Raw genomic sequence first — 20546 nt, forward strand, 5'->3', positions numbered from 1 at the left:
CAGGGGTAGTGTATTCATATTCCGCTGGTAGTCCTGGGATAACCCGTGCACCTGCAGAGAGCTCTGTTATCAGATGTATGCAGTGTACAAAGTATGTGGTACAACCAGTCTGTGGACAACTCTTACTTGTGCTATTGTTGGTGCGTCAGCCAGCCGTGGAGAAGAGCAAAGCTATAACATTCAAAGAGCTGATGGGAAACTAGTGTTAAAAACAATAAAAGGTGTCCACTACTGTCTGTGCTTTTTTTTGTGTATTTTTTTTATCTTTTTTCTGAAGTTCTTCCATTCCTGGTGAGCTCCTCCACCATACCTGTCAACCAATCAGCATTTGGCTAACTCCATGTCACTGGATGCAGTGACTGGATGCAGTTAGGATTTTGGAGGACTACAAAGGAGCATGTCTGCGATGGGTAAAAACCCCCCTCGACAGACAAATTTGCAGGACCCTAAATCACGCTTTAACAGTCGTACACTTTCACGATGTTGTTGCGTGGTGGATGAAAATCTGACCAGATGCATCTATTAGCTCATTTGTTTGCTGTTTCTTAAGGACATGACTTTCAGAAACAGTTCATTTGATTCTTTTTAAGCTCTGTCACTTCTTCTTTTTTTGTCCTTCAATTGTGCAGTTTCTTCAATTTTTTTTACGGACATGCTGCACAGGATGCTGAGATTTGCCAAGCTTTCAGCTAATAGCTCTTTTTGTTCTCGTTTTGTTGGTGCACACATAAAGTTTTGTGCTTGTCAAACTGCTTTATTTTTGGCACTTTTCAAATATTCATATAAAGAAATGGGAAAAATTATGTGTTTTTGCAACAGACTGATGCTAGCAAAGTGCCTAAAGATACAAAAAAATGCTTCTTCGTTAAGCTGTTATGCGTAATGCAACACTGGTTCATCCCTCGCTATTTTTGCGCTTGAATAATTTGTACTTCATAATTAAAGGGCTTTATAAAAAAAATATTCCTTTTAAAATGGTCAGGTATAATAACTGAACAGAGAATGATTGAAAAAGTAGCCAATGTCCACAGAATTTTTTTTTAAAGACCCTTACAAATCCTTTACAAACTAGTGATTAAAACCACTTTAAAAATGTACAAGAAAGCTTGGCTGCTTGGAAGGAAAATATAAAGAAATGAGGCGTGGCTCAAGACTCTTTTAGCACACTGTCGATTTATTTGGGTGTATATAATATAATATAATATAATATAATATAATAAATGTTTGCTCCAAATCCCTTGTAGAGCATTAAACGATAATAAACCATTCCTCTAAGCAACTCGTGCTACCAATGCAAACATATTACAGAAAAGATGTGGCAAAGCGATTCCTTTTTCATTTGTCCTGTAACAGTTTTGGTCTCAAATGTTACAAAGAACCGATAAGTAACCCACAACTTACTGACTGTCTTTGTTTTAGTGTGGAACTATTAACATAATTCTGAGAGCGCTTGCTCAAGGCTGTACAGCAGTGTGACAAACAGCATTCCTCGTTTCTTTCATTTCCAGTTTTCATTTTACACATGCACAGACACGTGCTTATCACGAGCCCCTTTCAGACTTGCCCTTCACTCTGCAAATGTTGCCAATTGTACATGTCAGTTTTGCATTTGAAATGAACTATGAGTCAGTCTGATTTTTGCTGAGCCACATAAAAATACAAATCCCATTCATCAGACTGTCAACCTCCTAAATTTCCCTCAACTTGAATGTCAGTTGGTCACAGTGTGAATACATTTTGCCTCCAAAGTCTACAGCATAACCAGTGTACATTTTACCTGGGTGTGTAGCTCTCAAAATGTCAATTAACCCTGCAGTAAAACATGTTATAGAGCATGCTGCCATGTAAATGTGCTTTACACAATAGACAAACACAAATTACAAAAGTGAAAGGCATTCCACACAACTCCTACACTAAGAGGGTGTGTGACTATGTCACCATTGTTTCTATTGGAGGTCACCGGTGCTCTTCCACTGCAAAGCTAAATCAGTCTCATTAATCCACAGCATACAATCTCTTTTAAGTTGCCAGCAAATTAACAGGCTACCTTAGCAGGAGCCTGAGTCGCCTGCAAAGCACCTCTGATCCATTCCAATCCCCACCGTTTACTAATAGTAGCACTCAGCATGTACGCTAGAAGACGGATGAAAAAGTGCATGGGCAGTATCTGCAAGCGTGCATGTGGGTGTGTGCTCAGCAGACGAAGACGTGACCAAGATAGATGTCTTGTTTCTGGCCTACCACTGGAATTCCCAGTTCTTTCTAACCATGGCCACCCAGGCTTGGGAACTGTGCAAGGCAGCTCCAGTTTGTGTGATTTTTATATAACTGATTCATTTCTTACCGGTGCAGGTGAAACACTTGACATGAAAGTGGGTCTCTTGTACTCGTACCACTTCGCCTTTGCAAACTTCCCGACATCGCTGGCACCGGATTGGCCCAGAGCTCCGCTGACCGCCTGTTGAGTCTTGGCGATAAGCTGATGAAGGCATAAAAAGAACATTTACTGAACTCAGCTATGGTCCGCTAACACACACATTAAAACATAATTTTGAAAGTTGTGTTGACTGTTCCCATTCCCAGTTTCCTTAAGATTTAGTTTTCCTCTCTCTCAAAGCACATTTGCAGTTCTCAACCTCTGACAAAGTTCTAAGCTTCACAGGCCTTTTATATGTAACTGATGCTAGCTTTTAAAGACACCAAGTTATAGTTACTTGTATCTATATATATATCTATATCTATCTATATACATGGGTGTGTGTGTGTGTGCATTAACCTGCATGGACATGTTGCCGTCGTTCCTGCCATTTTTTTAATACTATTTCTTGATTTTTTTAATTCTTGCCCTCTTAAACTAAATTTAATCAACTTCCCCCTGGGATTAATAAAGTATTCTGATTTTAATATGCAGTATAAACGGAGTCTGGTATGAATTCAAGCAGGCCAGGGAATCAAGCTCAGCTGCAATCGCAGCAGATGATCTTTTCTCAAAATTACATACTAATGTAGTTTGATATTGCCATTGTCAGTCACACAAATGTGATTCAGAGAAACTATACAGTATACACACTATCTTCTTGGGGCGATCGTGGCTCAAGAGTTGGGCGTTCGTCTTGTAATCGGAAGGTTGCCGGTTCGAGCCCCGGCTTGGACAGTCTTGGTCGTGGTGGTCAGAGGGCCCGGTGGCGCCAGTGTCCAGCAGCCTCGCCTCTGTCAGTGCGCCCCAGGGCGGCTGTGGCCACACTGTGGCTTGCCATCACCAGTGTGTGTGTGTGTGTGAATGGGTGGATGATTGTGTATCGTGTAAAGCGCTTTGGGGTCCTTAGGACCAAGTAAAGCACTATACAGACCATTTCTTTAAACAGCATGATAATACTTCTGTTAATGGGTGAAAGACATAACGCGGCTTTTCATTTTCAAGTGTTATCTGAGGAGAGAGTACATTACAGACTCCACTGTGTGCAGTTCAAACAATAAGATCAGTGTGTAGCTCTGTCAACACTTGCTCTGAAGCTGTGAGGTCTGACACCTATGTAAGCTTGGTAAGCTCCAGGCTTTCTCTCTCACTGTCTCTATTTTTCACACAGTTATACAGGATGACACACACAAACATATACACACACACATATAGACACGCACACACACACTGCTGTGTCAGTAGAGAAAGCGAGATGGATCCCCTTACCTCATTATACCTTACATGTCAGACTCCTGCAAGCCCAATAGCTATTTCACACAGTCAGGAAAGCACGTTCACACAGAAAGCCTTAAGAGTATCGGAATAAATGCAAACACAAGGAAAAAAGGTAGAAATATTCTATTAACTGAATCTAAATCTCTTGGGCTATTAAGGGCTCTTTAAAGATCCATCTTCTCCTCTGGGTTGTAAACACACTTGAATCCACAGGCAAAGAAATGGACAATGGACAACCAGTCATTCAATATTGATATATATATATATATATATATATATATAAAAACACCCAGCACGCCCCTGCGGGCGGTTTATCCTTCAAGCTCGGGTCCTCTACCAGAGGCCTGGGAGCTTGAGGGTCCTGCGCAGTATCTTAGCTGTTCCCAGGACTGCGCTCTTCTGGACAGAGATCTCCGATGTTTTTCCCGGGATCTGCTGGAGCCACTCGCCTAGCTTGGGAGTCACCGCACCTAGTGCTCCGATTACCACGGGGACCACCGTTACCTTCACCCTCCACATCCTCTCCAGCTCTTCTCTGAGCCCTTGGTATTTCTCCAGCTTCTCGTGTTCCTTCTTCCTGATATTGCTGTCATTGGGAACCGCTACATCGATCACTACGGCTGTCTTCTTCTGTTTGTCTACCACCACTATGTCCGGTTGGTTAGCCACCACCATTTTGTCCGTCTGTATCTGGAAGTCCCACAGGATCTTAGCTCGGTCATTCTCCACCACCCTTGGGGGCATCTCCCATTTTGACCTCGGGACTTCTAGGTTATACTCGGCACAGATGTTCCTGTACACTATGCCGGCCACTTGGTTATGGCGTTCCATGTATGCCTTGCCTGCTAGCATCTTGCACCCTGCTGTTATGTGCTGGATAGTCTCTGGGGCATCTTTACACAGCCTGCACCTGGGGTCTTGCCTGGTGTGATAGACCCCAGCCTCTATGGATCTTGTACTCAGAGCTTGTTCTTGTGCTGCCATGATTAGTGCCTCTGTGCTGTCTTTCAGTCCAGCTTTGTCCAGCCACTGGTAGGATTTCTGGATATCAGCCACCTCCTCTATCTGCCGGTGGTACATACCGTGCAGGGCTCTGTCCTTCCATGATGGTTCCTCGTCTCCCTCCTCTTTCTTGGGTTTCTGCTGCCTGAGGTATTCACTGAGCACTCGGTCAGTTGGGGCCATCTTCCCAATGTATTCTTGGATGTTCCTTGTCTCATCCTGGACTGTGGTGCTGACACTCACCAGTCCCCGGCCCCCTTCCTTCCGCTTAGCGTACAGCCTCAGGGTGCTGGACTTGGGGTGAAACCCTCCATGCATGGTCAGGAGCTTTCTTGTCTTTATGTCAGTGGCTTCTATCTCCTCCTTTGGCCAGCTTATTACCCCAGCAGGGTACCTGATCACGGGCAGGGCGTATGTGTTGATGGCCCGGATCTTGTTCTTACCATTCAGCTGACTCCTCAGGACTTGCCTGACCCTCTGCAGGTACTTGGTGGTTGCAGCCTTTCTAGCGGCCTCTTCATGGTTCCCATTTGCCTGCGGGATCCCCAGGTACTTGTAACTGTCCTCTATGTCTGCAATGTTGCCTTCTGGTAGTTCAATCCCCTCAGTTCTGACTACCTTCCCTCTCTTTGTTACCATCCGACTACACTTCTCCAGTCCGAACGACATTCCAATGTCATTGCTGTATAGCCTGGTAGTGTGGATCAGTGAATCGATGTCTCGTTCACTCTTGGCATACAGCTTGATGTCATCCATGTACAGGAGGTGGCTGACAACTGCTCCGTTCCGTAGTCGGTATCCGTAGCCAGTCTTGTTAATGATCTCACTGAGGGGGTTCAGGCCTATGCAGAACAGCAGTGGGGACAGAGCATCTCCTTGGTAGATCCCGCACTTGATGGTAACTTGTGCTATGGGCTTGGAGTTGGCCTCTAGTGTTGTACGCCACATGAAGGCTCTTAGGGTCCCATTGATCTTGTACAATTCTAGGCATTCCAGTATCCAGCTGTGGGGCATTGAGTCATAGGCCTTCTTGTAATCAATCCAGGCAGTGCACAGGTTGGTCAGTCTGGTCTTGCAGTCTCGGCTGATTGTTCTGTCTACCAGTAGCTGGTGTTTTGCACCTCTGGTATTCTTGCCAATTCCTTTCTGTGTCCCGCTCATGTATTGACCCATGTGCCTGTTCATCTTAGCCGATATGATGCCTGACAGGAGCTTCCATGTAGTACTGAGGCAGGTTATTGGTCGGTAGTTGGAGGGGACCGGTCCCTTCTTGGGGTCCTTGGGGATCAGGACCGTCCGACCTTCAGTTAGCCATTCCGGGTGTCTTTCGTTAACTAGCAGCTGGTTCATTTGTGCTGCCAGACGCTCGTGGAGTGCAGTCAGCTTCTTCAGCCAGTAGGCGTGAACCATGTCGGGCCCTGGTGCTGTCCAACTCTTCATACTGGAGACCCTTTCTTGGATATCTGCCACTGTGATGGTTACTGGAGGTCGCTGTGGTCGCTGTGGTCTGCCCTCAGATCCACTAGCCACTGAGCATTGCCGTTATGGGTTGCATCCTTCTCCCATATGCTCTTCCAGTATTGCTCCGTCTCCAGCCTTGGTGGTGCTGTTCTCTTATTGTTCCCTTGCCACTGAGAGTACACCTTTGCTGGTTCTGTGGAGAACAGCTGGTTTATTCTTCTGCCTTCTATCTCTCTGGTGTACCTCCTCAAGCGGCTGGCCAAGGCTGTGAGTCTTTGCTTGGCAGTTTCCAAGGCCCTGGTTCCTCAACACCTGACGCGGACCTTGTTGATCCGGGCGACGTCCGAGCTGGCATGCCTTCATATTTATCTGTCTCGCTCATGTCTGCGGTAGGCTTGCTTAGCATAGGGGGTCTAGCCTTAGGACCCTTACTGGATACAGACGCCCCAGGCAGGAATCGAACTTGCGATCCTCTGTTCCAAAGGCGTGTAGTTTAACCACTACGCTATCCAGCTGCTATATATATATATTTTTATATATATTTATATATATATATATATTTTTATATATATTTATTTATATACATATATATATATATATAATATTTATATAATATACATATATATATATATATATATATATATATATATATATATATATATATATATAAAATGGCAAAAGAGCTGGGATTTATCACTTATTTATCTCTATCTTTCAAAGCAGTATGAGAGGTCATACTCTCTGTGGAAGGGGTGTAATGGCTGGGTAACCAGCTGGCCTTGACTACCTGAATAGCTAAGTGAAGGATTGCGCTGCTAAAGTCAAAGCAGCAGCAGCATATGGGCTGCCATGACAGTGCTACCGATTCCATTTCACCGAGTGAATCCCAAAGGGCTGGCATCACTTAAACAGTCTAAGGGCCTTGCACATCTCAGAGTCTGAGCGCTCCTTGCGTGCCTCGAAGTTGACAACAGGATATTCACTGTGCACGTGAACACGAGGACGTGCATGTAGGCATAACTGTAGCTGTGTATTTTCTCACTCTGGACAGAGTTGTGGGCACTGGAAATATGCAAGCATATTTTTCCCACTCCCCACCTCCCACACTGGAGCCTCTGTAAATCCATAACTTTCCTCACAATGTTGGCAGCACTAACCTGACTGATAAGTGCAAAGGCGATGGTTCAAACAATAGCACTTCCGTAAAACTATCTCTTTTTTGTCTTTTTAGTTTTTTTTATTAATGTAAAAAACAACTATTCATTAACGCTGTTCCCAGCAGGTGGACATGAGAGATGATGGGAGCTAACGGCAGAACATGTAAGCCTGTGCCAACACCTGTAAAAGACAGAGTATTTACTTACAGGTCTGACCTTCTTAATCTGGGCCAGAACAAACCTCTGGCACACAAGACAGGTAGGTAACATTGTACAAAAATTAACAATGTAGCTCAAATCTGACCGTGGTAAGGAATGGCAGTTATCAACAGGTACTTAAATTATAGGCAGGGGTGAGGTAAATGGCAAGAATTTTTTTCAAACACTCAACAAGTCTGTTTTAATGATCTAGGTGCTTGTTTAACCTCTTGAATGTCTGTGACAGAAAGAGAAAGACAGCCGAGGATCCAGGTCCAAAAGAAGCTCAGGAGCCGAAGCATTATGTAACTCTATCTAATTGTGTCAACACACTCACTCTCATTAACTGCAGCAAAGCTCTCCAAGTCCAAGCCCCTTATAGGCACCTCTCTAACAATCCTCCTTCCTCTCCCCTAGTGAGGTGTTGAGTCGTTCTTCTAAATTATGGCCACCAGACTACCAATTTAATCCACTGACTCCAAATCATTTGAGAGTAGCCTGGAAGAATACAGCCTTTGGTAACAGGTGATAACAACAGGGCTTTGGTCAGAGAGGCAGACAACATCCCCAGGGACTGAGAGGTTGCTGCTATTTCTACCCCTGACCTGACAGCCCCAGGGAAAGACATGCTGTGGGTTCAGTCATGAGGGATGCTGGGTAGCAATGAGAAAAAGAATAGGACATTCTAAGCGAGCCAATACAAAGACCTTTAGGAATTAAGATGAATTATTAAAAGGAAAAGAACTGCTTTGCAATCTGCGATTAGTTTCCAAAGCTTTTTCTTTGGTTTTCAAAAACTTAAATTTCATTGTTGAATTCTAACAAATTGAAATTGATCTCTACTGAACAAAGACCACAGGCACAAGACTTAAATCAAGGTGAATTCATTACAGAGGGAAACTTATTTGGTAGTCATCTTAAAATTGTAATTTTTATTGTTTAAAATCCATAGCATAGGAACTGCAGTTTGAGAAGTTTGCAAAAAGACTTGACTGACAGTCATTTTGATGCAAAACCATCAACTTGTAGTTTAGCAACAGAGCTGTAGTGTCTGGTAAGGTAGCAGATAATCTATCACAAGCTGTGAGAATCTCATCCATAATTTTTCAGCAGGCATCTTCCTGGACAATTAGACAGCTGGTAGCAAAACATCAATGCCTAATGTCGTTCATGTATCTGGGCGACAACTCAAGCCCTTTAGAGAAAGCTGCTGATGAATTTTTCAAATTCTGTTTTTTGCCGTTTTCTGATCCAGACACTAAATCCTCTTATAAAACTCTAAAGTGCCATGAAATCCAAGCGGCAACCAGCAATGCCAAAAGTTGGAGCCACTTGAGAAGTACGGCAGCTAGATGCTGGCTCTAAAAGACTCACTTTGTTAAAATGACTGGGAAAAACCCCAACTTCTCTGTGAATTATATTAGCTTTTGTTTTCTACAAGCCTGAAGTCACATGTGTGTCTTGGTGGCAAATTTTAAAAAGCATTACAGTATTTGATCAAGAACAAAATACTCAGCCTAGGTCCAGCTATTGTTACTGTCTATACAGGCTGGAGAGTAAAACCACAAGCATAGATATTGAAAAAATGTTATTGATACCAGTGTTATTATCAGTTCTGCTCATGGGTCTCATTCTTTATCGATTCCCTTAACGACACAACCAGGAAAAGAGTAGGCCTACAGAGGTTTTCATTGTCCAAGTATGAAAACAGCGTAAAAACAGAGTACAAATAAGGACTGCAGATGACTCAAGTGTACAAACATTTGACTGCCATGAGCTCCATGTTATTCTTTTGCAATGCGAAACAATCGGAAAAAAAGATCCCAGAACTGATGTAGTTAGGATACTGACGTACTGAAGGGTTGTTTTTTTTAAACTGTTTACTGAAATATTTTCCAGTTATAGTTATATAATGGACATGGACATAATGTGTAGACTCATAGCTTTCATTTTAGTGTATCCACAATTAAATTGGATGAAGAGTTTACAAGTTTCAGCTCTTTAACATGGGCCAGATTTGGGTAATTCCTTCATTATGTCATTATCAATTAGGCAGATAAAAGGTCTGGAGTTGACTTAAGGTGCAGTGCTTGATTTGGAAGATTTTGCTGTAAACAGACAACATGCAGTCATGCAAGTGAAACAAGCCGTCCTAAAGCTGCGAAAACAGAAAAAACCCATATGAGAAATTGCTGCAATATTAGGAGTTGTGAAATCTAAAGTTTGGTACATCCTGAGAAAGAAAGACAGCACTGCTGAACTCAACAATGCAAAAAGACCTGGACGTCCACAGAAGACAACAGTGGATGATCGCAGAATCATTTCCATGGTGATGAGAAACCCCTTCATAACAGCCAACCAAGTGACCAACAACACTCTCCAGGAGGAGAGGTCAAATCAAAATCAAATCAAATCACTTTTATTGTCACATCACATGTGCAGGTACATTGGTACAGCACATGTGAGTGAAATTCTTGTGTGCGAGCTTCACAAGCAACAGAGTTGTGCAAAATACAATAATGTAAACAAGCAAAATACAAGAATGGCTACATCTGAAACTAATAAATATATGTACAATATATAATAGTATATGCATTTCTGGATGTGTATACTAAATATTTTTCTACGTGTGTGTGTGTGTGTGTGTGTGTGTGTGTGTGTGTGTGTGTGTGTGTGTGTGTGTACACATATTTTACAAATTAAGAGAGGTATATCGATATCCAAGTCCGCCATAAATTCAAGACTGCAAGAAAGTAAATACAGGAGGGGTTCACTGCAAGATGCAAGCCACTCATAAGCCTCAAGGATAGAAAAGCTAGATGGACGTTGCTAAAAAAGCATATAAAAAAGCCAGCACAATTCTAGAAATAACATTCTTTGGACCAGACCAAGACCAACCTCTACCAGAATGATGACAAGAAAAAAGCATGGAAAAGACGTGGAACAGCTCCTGATCCAAAGCATATCATATTATCTCTAAAACATGGTGATGGCAGTGCCATGGCTTGGGTGTACATGGCTGCCAATGGCACTGGGACACTAGTGTTTATTGATGATGTGACACAGGACAGAAGCAGTCAAAAGAATTCTGAGGTATTCAGAGACATCTTCTTAAATCCAGCTAAATGCAGTCAAATTGATTGGGCGACGTCTCATAATACAGATGAACAATGATCCAAACCATAGAGCCAAAGCTGTTTATTAAAGCAAAGAAGTGGAATTTTCCTGAATTGCCAAGTCAGCCATGCATTTCACTTGTTGAAGACCAAACTTTGGACAAAAAGGCCCATAAACAAAGATTTGAAGAATGTCTTGGTTTCTCTAATGTTCAAAGATTACACAGTAATGTATAGCAAGGAAACATCTGTCAGATGATCAAAAAAGTTTGTTATCTGATAATAATCTTAACAGTTAATCAACTTGTGAGTGCAACACCACATAAATCATAAGCAATGCTTTTGTAATTCTGATATATAATTTCACAACAAAGCAACATCATATCTTCCGTGTCTGTGATCTAAAGAGGCCAGTGGTCATGTTTTTCCATGCCTTCCCCCTTCCCCTGTCTTTATATCCCCTTTGGGTAGAAGCATTTATCAGAGCAATGGTAGTGTCCAATTGTATCACAAACATCCTGCTGCTCCACAGAGTGAGAAGGGTCAGGTCGCTACTGACAATCTGAATAATCACTCAGTCCTACCAGAAGCCAAGGTCGTGGAGACGGCATCCTTGAGGACAGAACAGCGGTCTGGCTCAAAAGAGTCTACTGATTAAACTGTCCAATGAAATGAACAGAGCACTTACAGTTTAAGATAAAACAAATGCTAAATGTTATTATTATGATTTGAAAGTGGCTTTTAATACTGTAAAGAAAGAAATGAAAAAGAAAAAAACCTCACCTATAAGCAGCAACAATGGCCTCCGCTGCAAATTAACAACAAAAAACATGTGCTCGATTTTAATGTCGGCCTGTAAGAAAAACACACCAGTTGTATGTGATTACTGCATATGAATATTCATCAGTCTATACCAGCATCTGTGTTTGCATCTGTGCATCTTTGTTCTCTGTGTTATTATAATAAGGCATTTTGTATCGAGAGGGAAAATAGCATTTGGCTCTGGTTTGGACTGTTCACCACATGACACGGCTCTTCTCCTCCTTCACTAGCCCTGCTCCAGTAGATGCTACCCATAAAACCAGGAAAACAATGAACAGTAAATAAAACAGCAAAATAAACAAAAAATATTAATTAATGTAGTAATAAATCAATTAATTATCCTAATTAACATAATTATTAATTATCTTAGTGTTCCTGGGCCCAATAAGGATAGCATCTGGCAGCAGGTCATTTATGGATGGCCCTCAAGTGTCAAATGAGCTGCTCATCTGTAAAGTCATCTTTCACTGATTGCCTGTTTCGTATTCTATTTTATTTCATATTGAAGCTGTAAATAAGCAACTTGTTATATAACTAAAGGTAAAATTTAGCTAAAGCTAACGCAAATCAAATTGTGTTTAAAGCAGATTTTTTTTCTCAGATTTTCTTGATCTAATCAGATCTGTTTGCTTGATTCTGCACTTTAGGATGCACATCTCAAGCAAATCCCTGAAAGATGAAGTTCCAGCAGACATCTATATCACTCTCCTCTTAATTTATTATGCTAGCATTTTCCAACAAGCATTCGTTAGACAGTACAGCTGATGCTCATTAGGCAGGTATTTGGTGTTTTAGCACTACAGGTCCACCTTTGACCTCATGGTGGCACAAGCTAGTCATTAGAATATAATGTATGGGAACATGAATATTTGCATCAAATTTCATTTCCACGTGACTAGAAGAGCAGCAACATCATTATCAGATATTGGCCTGACACTAGCTGAAATAGCTGGAAGGAGCATCTGTAAGTACGGGCTGGCTTCTGCAGTCATTTCCATTCTTTGTTATTCTGAGTTACCTAAATCATGTGGCAGCACTGCACTGACAAACCAGTACATGACCGTAGGAGGAAAGCCAGCAGAGCACGTAGGAGCTAGCAATAATGTTTCGGCAGTTTAGAGAGGTTCAGGTTTCATTCCAACAAGTCTCTTTGGTTTTTGTTTGTGACTTTGCTGTATTTTCAAAGCATTTGCACAAGACTAAATAATAAATCCAAATGGTCAACATATTGGAAACTGCTGCTGTAACATTTAAACCATATGTGTTATTTTTCATGAGACACAATACAACTTTTTTTTAAGTTAAGACAGCCAAAGAGGAAACATTTTTACAGTCCCCATATGCTGCACTATGCAGCTACAGTCTTCTGAATGCACTTTGTTGAATAGCCTTAGAATTTTTCTCTATATAAAGACAGAGAGCAAGGAGGAGACGTGTCAGAGCTGCCTGTGATGTATTGCTCTGCAGATCCCCTCAGGTCCTTGAGCTCGATGATCAGTATATTGATCAACATGTGTTTTATCACTCCCTGAAACACACTAACTGTCTGGAGCCAATTCTGCAAAAACAACTCAGAATCTGTCATCATAGCTACCCACATACTTTCTCTATATCTAATTATTGAAAAATAAGGCTCCTTCTGCAAGAAATGTACCTCCCGTGCCCAGGGTACTGCACCGTCTGTCAGCCACATGGAAAATAAGACCAGACCAGACCAGACACACTCACGCACGTACAAAAAACTGGTGACCATGACAGACAGAAGGACCAGAAGATGAAGACAGACTATCAGAGCTGTGTGTAATTACTCTATGTGCGTTGATAACACCCAGTGCAGCGGAACAACTGCACACAGCACAGCCTAACAGGCCCGTTCATGTCTAAACCTTAAAAGTGTTGAAAGCAGAAGGAAACACGTTTGACTGACTGAAGGAGAGGAGAGAAGAGGACATGTTCGTGTTTGCTTTGTTTCGATGCCTAAAGCCAGAGTAGAGACACATGTCACACCACCATCTGCCTGCTGTGTCATCGCTAACACACACAAACACACACACAAACAAACACTTTTAAATTCTGACACATCAAACACCACATGTTGACATGTTGTTTCTGCGCGTGTTTGTGTGTAAACCTGTAGGAGCTCACGCTATTAACTCACGGGAGCTTTTGGACAGCTCTTCACATGTTGGCCGCGTGTGCTCCTCCCCCTCCTTCTGTGTCAGCTGAGAAAAGCATTCTGAAGCTTAACAAAGGAATTATAGTCATTTACTCAGACCACAAGAAGCTGCCACATCACTCCTGGCACGAATGGCAAAGACACCGGGCTGTCAGGCAAGACTCTGTGCCACAGAGTTAAGAGCACTGGATGAATAATGTAGTGCCACACAATGACAGGCAGTAATACCAGAGGGTGGACAGGAAGCGCCTGACACCATCAGTTCACGGAGCACCTGGTGCACATCAACTTCAAGAGGCCTTACTGACAGCTAAGGGGCGGGGGTGGAGTGGAGTGGGGTGGGGTGGGGTGGTGGTGGAATTTTCTTTTAAAGTTAACCTTGAGATCCACATGCGGTCTGACTTGTAAACAAAACAAATACACATTACCCTACAAGCCCTATGGGGAAAGCCCTGATTCAGCTGACAGAGGATCAGGGTCAGAGTCAGGTGATACAAGGTCAGCTTAGCATCATGGCTGTCCCAGAGCCATTCTGAGGTAAATATGACAGGAGCCCCCGAGGCTGACAGATGCACAACTAAAGTCCCAAACGCTCAGCTTAGGAATTTTCAACCAAAGGCCTTACTGATCCTGTGAGGAATGTGTCAGTAAGGAGCAGGTGGATTTTTAAAAAGAAGAAGAAGCAACAGCTGGAGGCTTGGGTGTTCCCTCAAGAGTGATGGGAAGGAGGATGAGGAGGGAGAGAAGAAGATGAAAGACAGGAAGTGAAAGAAGCAAGTGAAGGCCCCAGAAAACAACTGTTATGTGGATGAAGAATTTCAAAAATGCTCCTCATTGGATGAACTCAGGGCAAATGCCACTCTGACCTCGAGATATACTTAGCTCTAATCTCTAAACCTGCTCCAAGTCTATTATAAGGACTTGGCACCCACAGTCACACTGGTGTGTGTGTGTGTGTGTGTGTTTGTATGTTTTTGTGTTTTGTTTTGTTTTTCCTTAATGCAAAAATGCCAATTTCCTATTTTTATTACATTAAATTGCAAGTCATCCTTATTTTAAAATGTTTATTATTTATAATAAATAATTGAGCAAACGTGACATAGTCTAGACTACTATTGTTCTATGGCACTTCTCTCGGCTCTCACCTACATAAATCGTCCCTGCGCTTCAAGTGGAGAGGTGGAGCGCACATTCACTTACCACTGGAACTCATGATGCCCAATATCGGTTGTTATCCAAAACAAAGCGGCTTCGTCAGAAAATAATCCCATAAAGCACGAGGAATTCCTCAGTTTCGGCAGTTTTACTCCTTCGCAATTTTGAAATAATATTATTGATAATAATAAAATTAATAATAATAATCCTCTAAACGCAAATGATGCTTCTCACTCCCAGCAGCACTGCTTCCAGTCAATTTCTCAGAAGAAGAAGGTGGGCATAGAGGGGTATAAAAATATAAGAAAAAAGAAACAGAAGGTAGGATAATACCCGTACTCAGCTACAACATCCAAATAAAACTCCCTCTCTTGCTGTGTGAACGTCGGCTGCCTTTATTATTATTATTTTCTTTCTTCTTCTTCTTTTTTCTTTTTTCCCCAAAGACGCCAGTGACAACACACAATGCTGCTCACACGGATTCCACCTTCACATTTTCGCTGCCGGCTGATCCCAGCTCCGCCGCGCTCCCCTGGCGTGTCATCGTGCGCCTTTCACGCGCTGTAAACACAGCCTCCCTATATATTTTTCCGTTTGAGGTTTTCAAAATAAAGCAAACACGTTTGCGTGTTAGCATGTGAACGTTGCGTGAAAAGAAAGGAAAAACAAGGATTTTGGTATATCTGAAATTAAAATATTAGCCTACAAAAGACATGCATGCACCTCGAATATCATTGATAAACGCTGACAACTTCAACCTAAATCGATGTTTCAGCGATAACAGTCTTTGATCATATATATTTTTATAATAAGCTAACACTAAGTTATTATTTAATTTAGATTTTGATTTGAAATATCTATTTAAGTGGTAGCTAATTCAATGCACCATTAAAGCAAAACCTGCATTAAACCAGAACCTGGCTACAAAACATTCCCATTCCCAACTGTACGTTATTACTGTGTCTTCAATGTATTAAGTACGTGACTTGAACTAAAATGTTAAGCCCACATAAAAAAGAAGTAATACTTTTGTAATTGTAACGTAACTTTTTCCCACAAGCTCAGTCCTTTCTCGAATAATATTAGACTTTAGGCTGAATATCATAACTACATTCATATATATATATATATAACATTTACATATATATATGAAAGTGTCACTGACGATTTCTGAAAGCTCAAGCTTTATGGTTACTCAAAACTGATTTTTTATGAAAGTAAAGTCATTTCCGGTACTGCTCCGGGTTTCTGAGCCCAACTTGACTGCGCTCTTTTTTCTATCCTAGGTTAACGACGTCACTCTGGGCTGCTGTGAGCGCTTTGGGGATACTATACCCTACATCACTCTGCAATAAGTGATACGTGTTCACGAGTCCTTCCTTTTAAGTCGATTTCCAAAGCAAAGGAAGACTGACAGAAAGATGAGAATTTTAGATTCATTTGCAAAGCCATCTTGAATTGAAACTGGGCCGGAACACATTTGTCACTTTTCAAGAGATGCATGTAATATTTAAAACAAAATTATTTAGAGAAGGTCGAGAGCGTTCATAAAACCACTTTGTTGTTTTAGCAGTGCTGGGCTGGGCTTGTTGCTAAAACTGATATGACACCGCCCTCTTCTGGAAAATCGACGTAAGCAAATAAATTAATTGGATTATTTACGGTGAACCTGCTGCTGAGGCCATGTTAATTTAGAAACTGTGGAGGGATTTGTTTCCACGGTTTTCACCTGTTAATATGTATTGAAACATCTCATGAATTCACCTGTTTTCAACCTCACAGCAATTGCCTTGAAAGGCATTAGCTAGTTCTGCCACGAGATTAAAAGCTGCCCTGCCTTTATGGCTCAGTGATATTTCTTCACCAGGTCCGCTGGCATCAACGTGGAAAGATTTCAATCTTAGAGCTCGCGTGAAACACCCATCCGCTGTTTCCCATGGTATGAGCCAGTAGCCATAAGGAAACAATTGAAGTTCGCTAAAAGGCCAATTTAAGGGATTAACTATTACATAAATAACAAGTGGTTTATTAAACTTGAAGATAAAACGCTGTGATAAAGAAAACTCGATATTTATTTCGGTTAGGGAGACAGAAGATAAAATATCTGCTGTCAGATTTCTAAAGGTATGGAATGGGATGTTAAACACAAGGCCTGGGAGCAAGAATCGGCCTTGCACAGAGTCAATCCTGCCCAATGGATATCTTCGAAAACAGGGGAGGAGAGCATAAATTTTGCACTTTTAAATGTATTTTAATAAGTTTTACAGCTTTTCCTGCAGATAAAGAAATCCCCATTCATACTACGCCAGATAAACAATGAAATAATTAAAAAACAATTCCTGTTTTTTCACTGTGAGTTATAGAAATGTCTTTTGTGTGCGTGTGTGTGTTCATTTTGTTTTTACAGTTTTCTATTTTGCAATTAATTTTAACAAAAACGAAACATTAATGATACTGATACTTTGTGACAACCATCCCGATAGTGGGATAATTTCTCACATGGTGTAGGGTTGTTTGTCCCTGTAGTTATCACTATAACTTATATAATTTAAAAACTTTGTTTTCAGAAAAAATTAAAAGTCGATATTTTTTGGGATCTTCATGTCATTTTGCTAGGATTCATCTAGCACCCCTGTGCCTCAGAGTCATGACTCTGTATACCCCTGGACTTCCAGCAGTACAATCTTTGCAAGACCAGTTGTGGAAGACAATACACTGAAGGAGAGAAGGACAACCACTGCCCAAGATAAAACCTGTAGTGATCCCATATGTGTCAGGAGTATCGGAGCAGTTGAGACGCATTTTTTCTAAACATCAGGTCTCTGTGGCTTTTAAACCCCAAAACACGCTGCGCCAAAAATTGGTCCACCCCAAGGATCGGATCCCCCGACACAAACAGAGTAACATAGTGTACGCTGTTAAGTGCCAGGAGGATTGCCAGGATTTATACATCGGGGAAACCAAACAACCTCTGGCGAAGTGGATGGCACAACACAGAAGAGCTACCTCGTCAGGCCAGGACTCTGCAGTCTATTTACACCTACAGGCCAGTGGACACTCTTTCAATGATGAGGATGTACACATCCTGACAGGGAGGAACGCTGGTTTGAGCGTGGAGGCAAGGAGGCCATTTACGTGAAAAGGGAAAGACCGTCTCTGAATCGAGGAGGGGGCCTAAGGGTACATCTTTCGCCATCTTACAATGCTGTGATTGCAGCCATTCCCCAACTCTCTGTGAATGGTACTCATGGCCATTGATCAGTGGTCTTTGGTCAGTGGTTGTTGATCAATGGTCATGAGAATTTGCATAATTATGATTAAGGAACTGACCTCCCAGCCCATTGTTCCTTCACTGGGCTGGTTTCAGTCATGCAAATGTACTGTTTATAAGATTTGGGGAAACATCAAGACGTTACTACAACAGCGTTTCCTTATCATGTAGAAAAAGTGGAGAAACATCTCATGGATTCAATATTTTATTTCTTCTCAATGACAGAAAGGGCACTTTCACTGATCTGGCTGTACACGCGGGTGGCCCAGGATGTAAAATGAGTTCTACACCCCTCATTTAAAACACTTGCAAAGTTAAGTTGCAACTGATTAATCACAGTGCATTTAATCTTGATGAACTCCTAATACTTTTAGTATTTGGTACAGATTGTAAGGTGGTGAACTCATTGCTCTGTCAGCTTATGTGCTGTGAAATGTGTGTGTGTGTGTGTGTGTGTGTGTGTGTGTGTGTGTGTGTGCTGTTTTTATTAACCTTGTCCCTGTGTCCTGAGGAAGCCCTGGTTCTGGAGCCCTTAGGAAGCTGGACAATGGCGGGATGTAAAAGGCGCCTGGCTTTCTTGCTCTCTCTGTGCTGCACAGTCTCACCTCTTCTGGTTCTGGAGCTCACCGATTTTACAAGATGTTCTTTCTTTACAAGATGATCTTATTTTCGCCTCACAGTTTTATCGTTGCCTCTTAGTTTCATCTGGGAGCTTTGTAAAAACGTAGCATAAATCTCACTGACATATTTATTTGGAAACCATTTCACTGTCCATTCAGTTCAAACCATTACCTTATTCTGCATGTCTTAGTTTATTAATAGTATCACACAGTATGTTTACAGCCGTCTGTGCTGGACTAACTTGGGTTAGTACTGACTGTGACGTCTGTTAATAGGATGTACTGACGTGAAGCATCCTTATCTTCATTACTGTGTAAATGTGACAATATATAACTGGATGGTGTGCAGGACGGACTTGTGCTGGCTGCTGATCATGCTCCTGTGTCAATCCAGTATTGTACTTTTGTTCTCCAAACTGATGGGGCAGAAAAACAGGAAACTGACTTTCCTGTGCACTGAAGGCAGCGGGGCAGGAGGCCGCTGGGTCAACACAGTGCGGTCGGTATATGTAAAGGCGCCAGTGCCCTCCATAACTGCCAGTAAAGCCAAACATCCACTGCTGACATCACTCTGTTCTTTCAAATGGAAACTGTTTCTTTAAGTATGCCAAGCAGTGGAAAACAACCACAGTCAGCACAAATAACACATGACAGACACATCATTTAGTTGCACTACTAATGTGTTGCAAAACTGTTTGTGTGTGTGTGTGTGTGTGTGTGTGTGTGTGTGCCTGGTTGTGTTGTTTTTGGCCTTATCATTCATTTGTTTATCAGTTGGATATAATGTGTCTTTTGTTTGTCATTCGCACCGTGGCCATGTGTCCACTATCAGTAGCACTGATCAGCAGTGTGCTGCATTCTTCACTAAATCTCACAATCCTTGCCCTTTGTCCACTCACATGGCAAGGGGAAAGTGCACATACCCACTCTGTGTTTTACTATTCATCCTGCAACGCTGTGCTTGCTTGTTTCTACTTATTCCTGGCTATTTGTAATTTGCTGATATTTAATGCTTTCACCCCCTCCCCTCCAACACTCTCAGACTATTGGAAGCAGAGCAAAATAAATGGTCTGTGTCCTCCAGCCTTGCATAGCCAGTTGCACGATCACATGAGCACCACAGGGACGATGTTGTGTGTTCAGGGTGACTTAGTGGTGGTGTACTTGGGGCTACACAATCAGTTCCAGAGTTTATATTTAACTAAGCACGCAAAAGAAACAGGAAAAAAAAATGGCAGACCAAAGCACTGCCGGCTTGGCGTTTATTATCACTGCACACACAGATATGCATAACAGAGATACATAGCCCAGAAAGAGAATGACAAGAGGTCACTGCTGTGCCTTTTTGTTTTGTTTTGTTTTTGTAGTGTCATGCAGCACGCCAGGATAAATATTTCACACTTCCAGGCATCACTCTGGACATTTCCCACATTCAGTGGACTTGTTGAGCAGGCCTGTGAAAAAAACAGGAGCTTTGTAATGAAGATGAGTGATTTGTCAGGTATGTGCTGAACAATACAAAGAGAGAGAGAAAAAAAAACCCCAAAACAAAGCAGGTGATTACTCAGTCATCTAAACGTCTGACATCATTAGTGGTGCAGCAAGACAAGCTGGTGAGACTGGTGTTGTAGAATGGGAAGAGAGAAAGTATTTATTATTGTGCATCTGGTACTCTAACTACGAAGAATGTTGTAATCGTGCAACAGGTTTGAATAGTTTTGAGAAGATAGATTGAGGATATATTTATAACCTGACCTCTTTTCGGTTTAGTCCTCTGTGGGATCCTGTTTCCAGATTCTGACAGAAAGAGGAAGTTTTTTTTATGCATGAGGGTGAGAGAGGGGAAGAAACAGAGAGAAAGAGAGAGAAAAGGA

General features: G+C 41.9%; 1 protein-coding gene and 1 long non-coding RNA gene across 9 annotated transcripts in view; both read right to left on the bottom strand.

The window, feature by feature from the left end:
* The window catches only part of ablim3 (actin binding LIM protein family, member 3), a gene marked incomplete at its 5' end in the record, with an annotated part of 50242 nt that extends 34886 nt beyond the window's left edge, over positions 1 to 15356 (bottom strand). For 4 of the 8 annotated variants that reach the window (XM_082544501.1, XM_082544500.1, XM_082544497.1 and 1 more), the window contains 2 exons: positions 2345 to 2479; positions 14827 to 15353. In XM_082544501.1, the coding sequence (XP_082400627.1) occupies positions 2345 to 2479; positions 14827 to 14839 (148 nt within the window). Of the gene's footprint in view, positions 1 to 2344; positions 2493 to 14826 lie in introns of those variants that run through there. The other 4 variants (XM_082544499.1, XM_082544498.1, XR_014278490.1 and 1 more) reach the window with 3 other exon arrangements.
* A 4578-nt stretch (positions 15357 to 19934) lies between these two features.
* LOC309716292 lies at positions 19935 to 20527 on the bottom strand. The gene is made up of 3 exons (XR_014279400.1): positions 20428 to 20527; positions 20214 to 20291; positions 19935 to 20126 (listed from the first exon to the last, which is right to left on the bottom strand). It is a non-coding gene; the product is annotated as an uncharacterized lncRNA (long non-coding RNA).
* Positions 20528 to 20546: the final 19 nt, after the last annotated feature.

This window comes from Aulonocara stuartgranti (assembly GCF_965226115.1).
Source record: "Aulonocara stuartgranti genome assembly, chromosome: 2".
NCBI classification, from domain to species: domain Eukaryota; kingdom Metazoa; phylum Chordata; class Actinopteri; order Cichliformes; family Cichlidae; genus Aulonocara; species Aulonocara stuartgranti.